Source organism: Nicotiana attenuata, unplaced genomic scaffold, assembly GCF_001879085.1.
Source record: "Nicotiana attenuata strain UT unplaced genomic scaffold, NIATTr2, whole genome shotgun sequence".
Classification (NCBI taxonomy): domain Eukaryota; kingdom Viridiplantae; phylum Streptophyta; class Magnoliopsida; order Solanales; family Solanaceae; genus Nicotiana; species Nicotiana attenuata.
Genome location: NW_017670449.1, coordinates 4579 through 15809, shown reverse-complemented (window position 1 = coordinate 15809; position 11231 = coordinate 4579). Strand labels below are relative to the sequence as shown.

Sequence of the window (11231 nt, the reverse complement as noted above, 5' to 3'; positions counted from 1 at the left end):
GAATAAATTGATCTGATAGTGTAAGAATTTCATTGCAAGTCAATATAAGTTAAATTCAATTATAAAAGCTCGCCTTATTTCAACATTTCTTAGGAAACAGATATGTCTTTCTTAATTTCATTCATATCAGAGTAACCAAAAACAAAGTTACTGTCTTATAAGGATCATAAGGGTTACGACTTTAATTCAAAGAACCTGACCACAAATAGGAGAGGCGGAACAGAAACTTTAAGTTTATGAGTTTAAAATTTTCAGACACGACAATTTAACAGACTCAAGATAGATTATTTATACATATTAAGTAAATTTAATATAAATACATATAGTCTGCCAAATCCGTAATTAATACTCTAGCTCCGTCCCCGAAAGATAATGTCAAAGCTTTCTCACAATGACAGGTGCACCATACTGAGGTTGAAGAACCAGAGCGGTCATGGTCGGGCCATGAGCATAGGAGGGAGAGAGTTCAAACGAGTAATTCTGTAAGATTTTAGCCAAAACAAGTTTGACTTGAATCATAGCGAAATTCATTCCAAGGCAAATACGAGAACCCCAACCAAAGGGAAAATACATCAAATCTTTGGCTGCTTTTGATACTCCTTCTGAGAATCTTTCTGGATTGAAAATAAGAGCATCTTCTCCCCATTGGTCTGTGTCGCGGTGAATTAATTGCAGAGGCACCAAAAGCTGTGCACCTGATGGAATTATATAGTCTCCAAGTTTTGTCTCTTCGTTTGTTTCTCTAACAAGAGAACCTGATGGATATAACCTCAGAACCTCGTGCAAGATCATAGTCACCTACATGTATTGTAGAATTAAGTAAATCAGATACAGACACACCTCTCTATAATAATATCCCTATATAACAGGCGTTCACTATAAAAATCGAGTTTACTCGAAACCGAGTTTTATTTTGTGATATAATATATGTTATCTATAACAACATTTCACGCAAAAAAATATCGGAACAAATAAAGTTGTTATAGAGAGGTTTGACTGTAGATATTTTAGCATGAAGAGGAGCCTTGGAGCAATGGTAAAGTTATCTGTGTGTGACCTATAGGTCACGAGTTTGAGCCGTGGAGGCAGCCACTAATGCTTGCATTAAGGTAGGCTTTCTCTACCACACCCTTTTAGGTGTGGCCCTACTTCGGACCCTGCGTGAACTCGGGATGTCTTGTGCACTGGGTTGTCCCTTTACTTTTTGTTTTAACACCCAAAAGTCTCTTTCGAGTTGAAGTTCCAATGCATTGACAACGTACAAAATATTTGCACAATCGAGTAACTTGTAAAGTAAAGAGTTTAAGTTCTGTATATTTACGGGTGTAATATTTATACAATTAGGTACTTTAAGCAAGTCCATGTAAATTTCTTGAAAAAAAATTGTAACTTATTTGCTATTACATATTAAAATTTACTTATAATATTAAAAAATCTTTAAAGTGTCAGCATATCTCCAAGATAAGCCTTAATTGGTAAATTGATAAAAAGGATAACTAACATACTATCACATGCAATCTATATTGATAATGTAAATTTATATTGTTAGTGTATATAACTTAAATCAAAATAGTATATGCCGACAAATCATAAGTGGAGAATCTTACAATTTTTAGCTGGTTCAGTTGATCAAACTTAGGTTCATCTTTTCCAATGATTTCAAGAACTTCATTCCTAGCTTTTTCTTGCCAATCTGGATGCATAGTCAATAGAATTGCAGTCCATGTTAACAAAGTTGCAGTAGTCTCCTGACCCGCAAAATAGAAAGAGTTGCACTCCTCTATTACATCTTCTGTACTCATTCCCTTGTTTGAGTTCTTATTCCCTTGTTGTTCATCTTGATTAGATTTCATTAACAAACCCAAGAGATCTTCATTGTGTGCTTTTCCTGATTGTACCTCTTTCTCTCGCTTCTTTATTATCCTTTTTAGCGAACTACGGACTGTGTTATAGATGTACAACCTTCTTCTATTAGTTTTTGTTGGCACAAACCTATTACATAAACATGAGCCTCAGTACAGACAGTGTAAAGAATATTTATACTATCAGGTCACGGTTAGTATATCTTATTTTCAAGATTATAAATTTCATTTCGAAGTACCTTAACCAAGGGAAGACATTAATAGCAAGTTTTGCAGTGAAAACAAGTTCGCACTGTTCCCTCAGAAGTGAAAATATTAACTTCCCTTCTTCAAAGTTACTTCCAAAGGCTGCTTTTGATAGTATATCTCCGGTTAAACTATGAAATTCTTGTGAAATTTCCAATTCACAAGAACCCTTTGATGCAGTTAACTTGTCCCATCTGCTTATCATTTTTTCTGTACACTCTGTAAATGCTCCCAACATAAGCTGCATTTTCAAGGCCAAAATGAAAATAAACCTCTGAACAAAAAATGACATAAAAGTAAGGTAACTACTTAATTGAAAAATACCTTTAATTTTTCCATGTGGAAAGCTGGATTAAGAATTTTTCTGTGTTTAGCCCATTTTTCACCATCGTAAGTCCCCAAACCTGTTACAAATAGCTTGAGGAAAGCACTGATTTTTGGTTTTCTGAACTCACCCGATTTATTTGATAGTACTTCCCGTATTAACTTCGGATCCATTATGGTCACTCGAGGTATCGGTCCTAGCCAAAACAAGAAAAGTTTCTCTGCAAAGGACGAAAAATTATATTGTATATATAAGTCAAACATCATTTTTTTACATTCAGTGAAATTCCTGACTTCGCCACTGTTTTATGCTACTAAAGAAAATCATGCAAATTAGTATGAGTACTTACTGTAAGTGGTGGCGAGCTCATAGAACAAAGGATTTAGTCGAGGGGTGTAGTCGTGGTTCAAAGGCATGGGTTTAGACTTAGCTATTTTATTCATTTCCATCATTTCCCTTAGATTTCCATAAAGAAATCTATATGGACGGCCATATACTCCTTGTTTTCGCAGCTCCTTTTCCACTGTTTTGGGCCGCCACCATATCAAATACAGCAATTTCAGGCACCAAAAGGAGAATGAAAGGCAAATTGGTATAGCAATTAAAACTGCAATACCCATGTTTTTTGCCTCTTATGTTTGTAGTATTTCTTTGGTTCTTGTCTACAATATAAAGGAGCAGGGTGTATGTAGTGAAAGGTTAGGACGGATTTTAAATCTTGATACTTTAGATCCTAAAACATTATAAGACTCGTATATTTGTATTAGCATTTGCAGGTTGCATAGTAAGAAAAGAAGAAATAATTTAGTCCCTCCGTTTGATTGTATGTGACATTATATTATTTCCATATTAGTTCGTTTAGAAAAGAATTATAGTATCTTTTTATATTTAGGAATGCTTAATTTTAAATTTTTCATTTTATCCTTAATGACATGTTTTTATAGCCAAAGATCTCATGTTTATGTCACGACCCGGATTTCCCACCCTCAGGAGTCGTGATGGCGCCTACTAGTTAAACCTAGGCAAGCCGATTGTTCCAACTATCTAGCCCTTTTTCCTTTTAAATCCCTTAACAATTCCAAAATAACATAATAAAAGCAGTGGAAATAATAATAACAAAACAATGCGGAAGACGAAATTTGATAATTTAGATTAATACAAACTGCAGAAGTCTAAGTACAACTCTACCCAGAATTTGGTGTCACAATGTCACAGGCTGTCTAAGAATACTACAAATAAGGTCTGAATAGAATTACACGAATCTGTCTCTGAATAAGTAAAAACAGAAAGAAAATGATAGAAGCAGACGCCAGGCCTGCGGACGTCTGCAGGACTACCTCGGGTCGCCTGACGGTCTGGAAGCAGCAACCTCACTGTGGTTCGAAAGCTGCAGCGCAGGGATCTGCACACAGTGCAGAGTGTAGTATCAGCACAACCGACCCCATCTGCTGGTAAGTGCCTAGCCTAACCTCGGCGAAGTAATGACGAGGCTAGGACCAGACTACCAAATAAACCTGTGCAGTGAAATCATATACAGCGGAAAAATAAAGGCAGAAATGTACAGATAAAGATAGGAAGGGGGAAAACATGCTGCGGGGAAATCAAGTAACAACAGAAAATCAATAAATAACCGTAAAGAACACCATAACTCAATTATCAGCAAGAATTAGAAAATCAAAGACAAGTGCACGGCATCACCCTTCGTGCTTCTACTCTCGTCCTCACCATAAGAATCAATATAATCGGCACGGCATCACCCTTCGTGCTTTTACCTCACATAATCATGGCACGGAATTATCCTTCGTGCATTATCACTCATATCATGGCACGGCATTATACATCGTGTGGCACGGCATCACCCTTCGTGCATTAACACTCTCTCACAAATATCATGCACGGCATCACCCTTCGTGCTTTTACACTCTTCCTTACCCAAACAACAATCACAAAGCAATAGGGGCAAAGGAAACAATAAAATCACAATAGAATTCCGGCAAGGGAACAATAGTATAACAACAATATCCCGGGAAGGGAAACAATATCAAAAGCAATAACATCCCGGCAAGGGAGATAATATCAAAAACAACTTCATCCCGGCAAGGGAGACAATATTATAAACCTCTTCTTTTTTCCACATTTACTTCACAACTCAATTCACAACTTGAGCCAACGCTCTACAATGTTCAATTACCATTAATACTTCCACAAATCATTTTACAACTCGAGCCAACGCTCTTCAATGTTCGATTTCCAATAATACTTCCACAAATCATGTTCAACAATAGATATCATCTTATAAAGCATAAACAATACGTAACGGAGGCACATTTATCATAGTATAAGACTCACGGGCATGCTTAACACCGACGTATAGATACTCGTCACCATGCCTATACGTCGTACTCAACAATTAACACATAGCAAACAAGACACAACTCCTACTCCCTCAAGCTAAGGTTAGACCAAACACTTACCTCGATGCCGCGAACACAATTCAAGCCTCAACTACCGCTTTACCTCTTGTTTTCACCACCAATTCGCTTATATCGAGCCACAATTTAATTAATACTATTAATAAATGCTAAATGAATCAATTCTAATGCATGAAAATAGTTTTTCAAATGATTTCCCCAAAAAGCCAAAAATCGGCCCTCGGGCCCGCTTGGTCCAAACCCGAAATGCAGACCAAAACCCGATTACCCATTCACCCCCGAGACCGGGTATACAATTGGTTTTGGAATCCGACCTCAATTTGATGTCCAAATCCCCAAATTTGAATATTCCTAAGTTCTACCCAAAATTCCCAATTCCACCATGAAAACCCTAGATTCTAGGATGAAATCTTGTAAAAAGAAGTTAAGGAGTGAAAGAAATGAGTTTAAAATCACTTACTTGTGTTTTGGGGAAGAAAGAGTGTTTGAAGAATCGCCTCTTATGTTTTAGGTTTTTGAAAAATAAAAAATGGCTGAAAAGTCCCGTTTATATACTCCTCTCAGACCCTCACCACGGACCGCATGAAAAGGACCGCGGCCGCGGAGCTCCACCGCAGACCGCGAAATATCGAGCGCGGCCGCAAAGACATAGCCTTGCTCACCGCGGACCGCATAGAATTCCACCGCGGTCGCGAAGATTTACTGCGGACCGCGAAGCCTGGTTCAAAGATCTGCAACTTCTTTGAACCTGCAACAGATATTTTCTAAGTCTAAATACACCTCGTGGCCTATCCAAAACTCAACCGAGCCCTCGGGGTTCCAAACCAATCATGCACGCAAGTCCAAAAACATCATACAGACTTGCTCGTGCGATCAAATCATCAAAATAATATCAATATTTATGAATTAAACCTCAAATTCATAAAATCACTCAAGAACATCAAAATTACTATTTTCTCAACTATAGGTCCGTTTTATACCAAACCAATTTCGATCTTTACCAAATTATACAGATTCAACTTAATCATTATTTCAAACTTGTACCGGGCTCCGAAATCAAGATACGGGCCCGATACCACCAAGAAAGTGCATTTATTCACTTCTCGGGCTTGGGACCTCGGAATTCGATCCGGGCATACGCCCAAGTCCCATATTTTACTACGGACCATACGAGACCGTCAGATCACGGGTCCGGGCCCGTTTACCAAGAGTGTTGACCAAAGTCAACTTTATTTAATTTTAAAAGCCAATTTCCATATTTTACTTAGTTTTTCACATAAAAACTTTCCGGAAACGTGCCCGGACTGTGCACGCAAAATCGAGGTAGGACAAAAAGAGGTTTTTAAGGCCTTGGAACACAGAATTTACTTTCAAAACGAGTGATGACCCAAGGGTCATCACATCCTCCACCTCTAAAACAACCGTTCGTCCTCGAACGGACATAGAAAAGAAGAATCTGAGTCGGAGAAAAGACGGGGATATCGGCTCTGCATGTCATACTCGGACTCCCAGGTCGCTGCCTTAATAGGCTGACATCTCCACTGAACACGAACAGAAGGGAAACTCTTCGATCTCACCTGACGAACCTGCCGGTCTAGAATAGCTACCGGCTTCTCCTCATAGTACAAGTCCTTGTCCAACTGGATAGTGCTGAAGTCTAACACGTGGGATGGGTCGCCGCGATACTTCCGAAGCATGGACACATGAAACACTAGATGCACGGCTGATAAACTCGGTGGAAACGCAAGTCTGTAAGCCACCTCTCCCACTCGATCAAGAATCTCAAACAGGCCAATGACTCAGGGCTAAGGTTGCCCCTCTTCCCAAATCTCATTACGCCATTCATAGGCGACACCCGAAGAAACACCCGCTCGCCGACCATGAATGCCACATCACGAACCTTACGATTGACATAACTCTTTTGCCTGGACTGAGCTGTACGAAGCCTATCCTGAATAATCCTGATCTTGTCCAAGGCATCCTACACTAGATCCATACCCAACAACCGAGCCTCTCCCGGCTCAAACCAACCAACCGGCGACCGATACCGCCTACCATATAAAGCCTCATAAGAAGCCATCTGAATGCTCAACTGGTAGCTGTTGTTGTAAGCAAACTCCGCTAAAGGAAAAAACTGATCCCACAAGCTCTAAAGTCTATAACATAAGCTCGGAGCATATCCTCCAAAATCTGAATAGTACGCTCGGACTGCCTGTCCGTCTGAGGATGAAATGTTGTGCTCAACTCAACCCGTGTGCCCATATCATGCCAAATTGCCTTCCAGAAATATGAGGTAAATTGCGTACCTCGGTCAGAAATGATAGACACGGGCACACCGTGAAGAGGAACAATCTCCCGGATGTAGATCTCAGCTAACCTCTCAGAAGAATAAGAAACCACCACAGGAATGAAATGCGCTGACTTGGTCATCTTATCAACAATAACCCATACTGCGTCGAACTTCCTCTGAGTCCGTGGGAGTCCAACAACAAAGTCTATAGTGATATGCTCCCACTTCCACTCAGGAATCTCAATCTTCTGGAACAAACCACCAGGTCTCTGATGCTCATACTTTACCTGCTGACAATTCAAACACTGAGCTACATAGGCAACAATGTCCTTCTTCATCCTCCTCCACTAATAATACTACCGCAAATCTTGATACATCTTAGTGGCGCCCGGATCAATAGAGTACCGGGAACTATGGGCCTCCTCTAGAATCAACTCTCGAAGTCCATCCACATTAGGCACACAAATACGACCCTGCATCCTCAACACTCCATCATCTCCAACTGTAACCTGCTTGGCACCTCTGTGCCGCACTGTGTCTCTAAGGACACACAAATGAGGTTCATCATACTGCCGATCTCTGATACTCTCAAATAATGAGGAACGAGCGACTGTGTAAGCTAACACGTGGCTGGGCTCTGAAACATCCAACCTCACGAACTGATTGGCCAAAGGCTGAACATCCAAAGCAAGCGGTCTCTCACCGATCGGAATATACGCAAGACTGCCCATACTGGCTGACTTTCTACTCAAAGCATCGGCCACCACATTGGCCTTCCCCGGATGATATAAGATGGTGGTATCATAGTCTTTCAACATCTCCAACCACCTTCTCTGCCTCAAATTTAGTTTCTTCTGCTTGAAGAAATACTGCAGACTCTTGTGATCTGTGAACACCTCACATGACACGCCATACAAATAGTGCCTCCAAATCTTCAGCGCGTGAACAATGGCTGCTAACTCCAAATCGTGAACTAATAATTCTTCTCATGAATCTTCAACTGCCGCGAAGCATAAGCAATGACCTTGCCATCCTGCATCAACACCGCACCAAGTCCAATACGAGATGCATCACAATAAACTGCATATGGCCCTGAACCTGTGGGCAAAACCAACACTGGCGCCGTAGTCAAAGCTGTTTTGAGCTTCTGAAAGCTTGCCTCACACTCGTCCGACCACCTAAACTGGGCGCCTTCTGGGTCAACCTGGTCATCGGGGCTGCAATAGATGAAAACCCCTCCCCAAACCGACGGTAATAGCCCGCCAAACCCAAGAAACTCCGGATCTCTGTAGCTGATGTGGGTCGAGGCCAGTTCTTGACTGCCTCTATCTTCTTCGGATCCACCTGAATGCCCTCTGGTGATACAACGTGACCCAAGAATGCAACTGAACTTAACCAGAACTTACACTTCGAAAACTTAGCATACAACTGACTATCCCTCAAAGTTTGAAGAACGACTCGAAGATGCTGCTCGTGCTCCTCCCGGCTGCGGGAATAGATCAAAATATCATCAATGAAGACAATCACGAAGGAATCTAAATAAGGCCTGAACACCCAGTTCATCAAATCCGTGAAAGCTGCTGGGGCATTTGTCAATCCGAATGACATCACCAAGAACTCATAATGCCTGTATCGAGTGCGGAAAGCTGTCTTAGGGACATCGGATGCCCTAATCCTCAAGTGATGGTAGCCAAATCTCAAGTCGATCATAGAAAACACTTGGGCACCCTGAAGCTGGTCAAACAAATCATCAATCTTCGGCAATGGGTACTTATTCTTAATTGTGACCTTGTTCAATTGCCGGTAATCTATACACATCCTCATCGATCCGTCCTTTTTCTTAACAAACTACACCAGCGCACCCCAAGGCGAGACACTAGGCCTAATAAATCCTTTATCAAGCAAGTCTTGCAACTGCTCCTTCAATTCTCTCAACTCAGGCGGGCCATACGATACGGTGGTATAGAAATGGGCTGAGTGCCCGGAGACAAATCAATGCAGAAGTCAATATCTCTATCGGGTGGCATACCCGGCAGGTCTGAAGGAAATACCTCAGGAAACTCACGAACAACGGGCACAGAATCCATAGAAGGAAACTCGGCACTAGAATCACGAACATATGCCAAATAGGTCAAACACCCCTTCTCGACCATACGCCGAGCCTTCATATAGGAGATAAACCTAAGGGTAGAATGACCAGGCATGATCAAATACAGTGCAAAATAAGATGACACATAGGAGTATGTAGATCCTGGATCAAATAGAACTGAAGCATCTCTATTACAAACTAGAACAGTACCTGTGATAACTGCATCGGAAGCCTCAACCTTAGGCCTGGCTGGAAGAGCATAACATCGGGGCTGGGCCCCACCACTCTAAACTACATCTCTAGGACGACCTGTTGCTGGCTGGCCTCCACCTCTAGCGGTCTGACCTCCACTTCTAATACCTTTACCTCCACCTCTAGCACCTCTACCTCCCCCTCTAGCTGGCTGAGCAGGCGGTGGAACACTCGATGCCTGAACCATGGCACAGGAACCCTGATGCTGAGGCTGCTCGGTGCTCGAGGGCAAAAGCTAGCAATATGTCTCGTATCGCCATAAGTATAACAAGCCCTCGACTGTTGAGACTGCTGACCCTGACGACCTGAATGACCACTCTGAAAGCTCTGGAGTGGCGGTGCACTGATAGGAGCTGGTGGTGCACTGTAGGACTGTTGATCAGAATACTGCGTATGAGGACCACGACTACCTGGAGCACCGTGAGAAGCCTGAAGTGCTGAATGAAACGGCCTGAAAGGATGGCCCCTACCAAAAGAATCCCTGCCTCCAAATGAGGCACCAGTGAACCTGCTCGAATGACGAGGCCTCTAGACAGACCCCTGTCGCGCCCCTTTTTTTTTCTTCTCTCCCCCTTCCATCGGGGAGGAGTACAGGTTTCGACATTCATGGGGTGTAAAGACTCATTTCCTTTTGGGAATTGGGTACTTTGAAGAGTCGCAACCTAACGATTATAAGGCGCATTAGGGCACCTATATGGTTCAACTACAACTACATTTGATAACCAGAAATAGGGTAAGGGCTTGAAATTATCCCAAGGGGAAGGTGTTAGGCACCCCTCAGGATCCACTAGTGTGGTTCCCGGCCGGATAGTTTTTTGTGAATTTGTGCAATTAGCAAGTAAACAAATAAGGCTCAAATAATAGGAGATTTTAAATTTAAATACACAAGTGTTTGAAAAACAATAAAAGCAGGTTTTGAAAAGAGTTATAATCTAAGCACGCTTGTGAATGAAAAAGGGGTCCTAAGTTTGTTTGTAATATGGATCACATCAATGCAATACCCGGTAATCACTCCTCAAAAGAGGGGATACACGTGGTATTAGCGCACCGGTCATCATATCCATATCTACCCTTCCCACCCCGTAAAGGTATTAAAGCGAGGATTGGTCTCGACCTCTATTGCATGCTGTTACCCGTCCCATTCCTATCAGTCCCGGAGGAATTTAGGACTACTATTCTTATCAGAAGGAGGTTCTAAGCTGACTCTTAGGTTTAAAGGTAAAATGCTAAGGAGACTAACAAAACAAGTAGAACTGCATTTAGAGGGGAAACATATAAACAATTAAAAGGCTCATGTATACCTCCGCAAATAATGCATATAAGCAGCATGACTTAAACACAGTTAAGGTAAGAATTTTAAATCCTAAAGCAGGGTGTTTGAGTCAGAACCAGATTTATTATATAACTCGGAAAAGAAGTCCGAATCAGGCCTGTCTGCTAGTTGTAGCAGTTGATAACTAAATAGAGGCAGTTCCAATTTTATTTAAGTAATTACCTAAGGCTTGCCTAGGCGTGAACAAGATTCAGTAGCTATTCAGGATTACTGACAGTTGGAGACTATTGTTATTACCTAAACATGTTGTTCTAGGTGTTCAGCACATAGGAATTATGGCCAATTAGTTGTAAAGACTAAATGAAACTGTTTTATTCCTTTTCATGCATTTGTAATTAGCCTAAGTGTGCTTAAACGAATATAAGTGAGATCCTAAAGACATGGTATCTAAATGAAAAGAGG

The 11231-nt window shown here is 41.4% G+C and overlaps 1 protein-coding gene across 1 annotated transcript; it reads right to left on the bottom strand.

Moving 5' to 3' along the window:
• Nucleotides 1-315: 315 nt before the first annotated feature.
• Nucleotides 316-3119, bottom strand: LOC109239564 (11-oxo-beta-amyrin 30-oxidase-like). Its single transcript, XM_019406142.1, has 5 exons — nucleotides 2783-3119; nucleotides 2433-2653; nucleotides 2102-2349; nucleotides 1608-1992; nucleotides 316-798 (listed from the first exon to the last, which is right to left on the bottom strand). The coding sequence occupies exons 1-5, from the start codon at nucleotides 3051-3053 to the stop codon at nucleotides 376-378; spliced, it is 1548 nt and encodes a 515-aa protein (XP_019261687.1). The 5' UTR covers nucleotides 3054-3119; the 3' UTR covers nucleotides 316-375.
• Between the last annotated feature and the right edge of the window lie 8112 nt (nucleotides 3120-11231).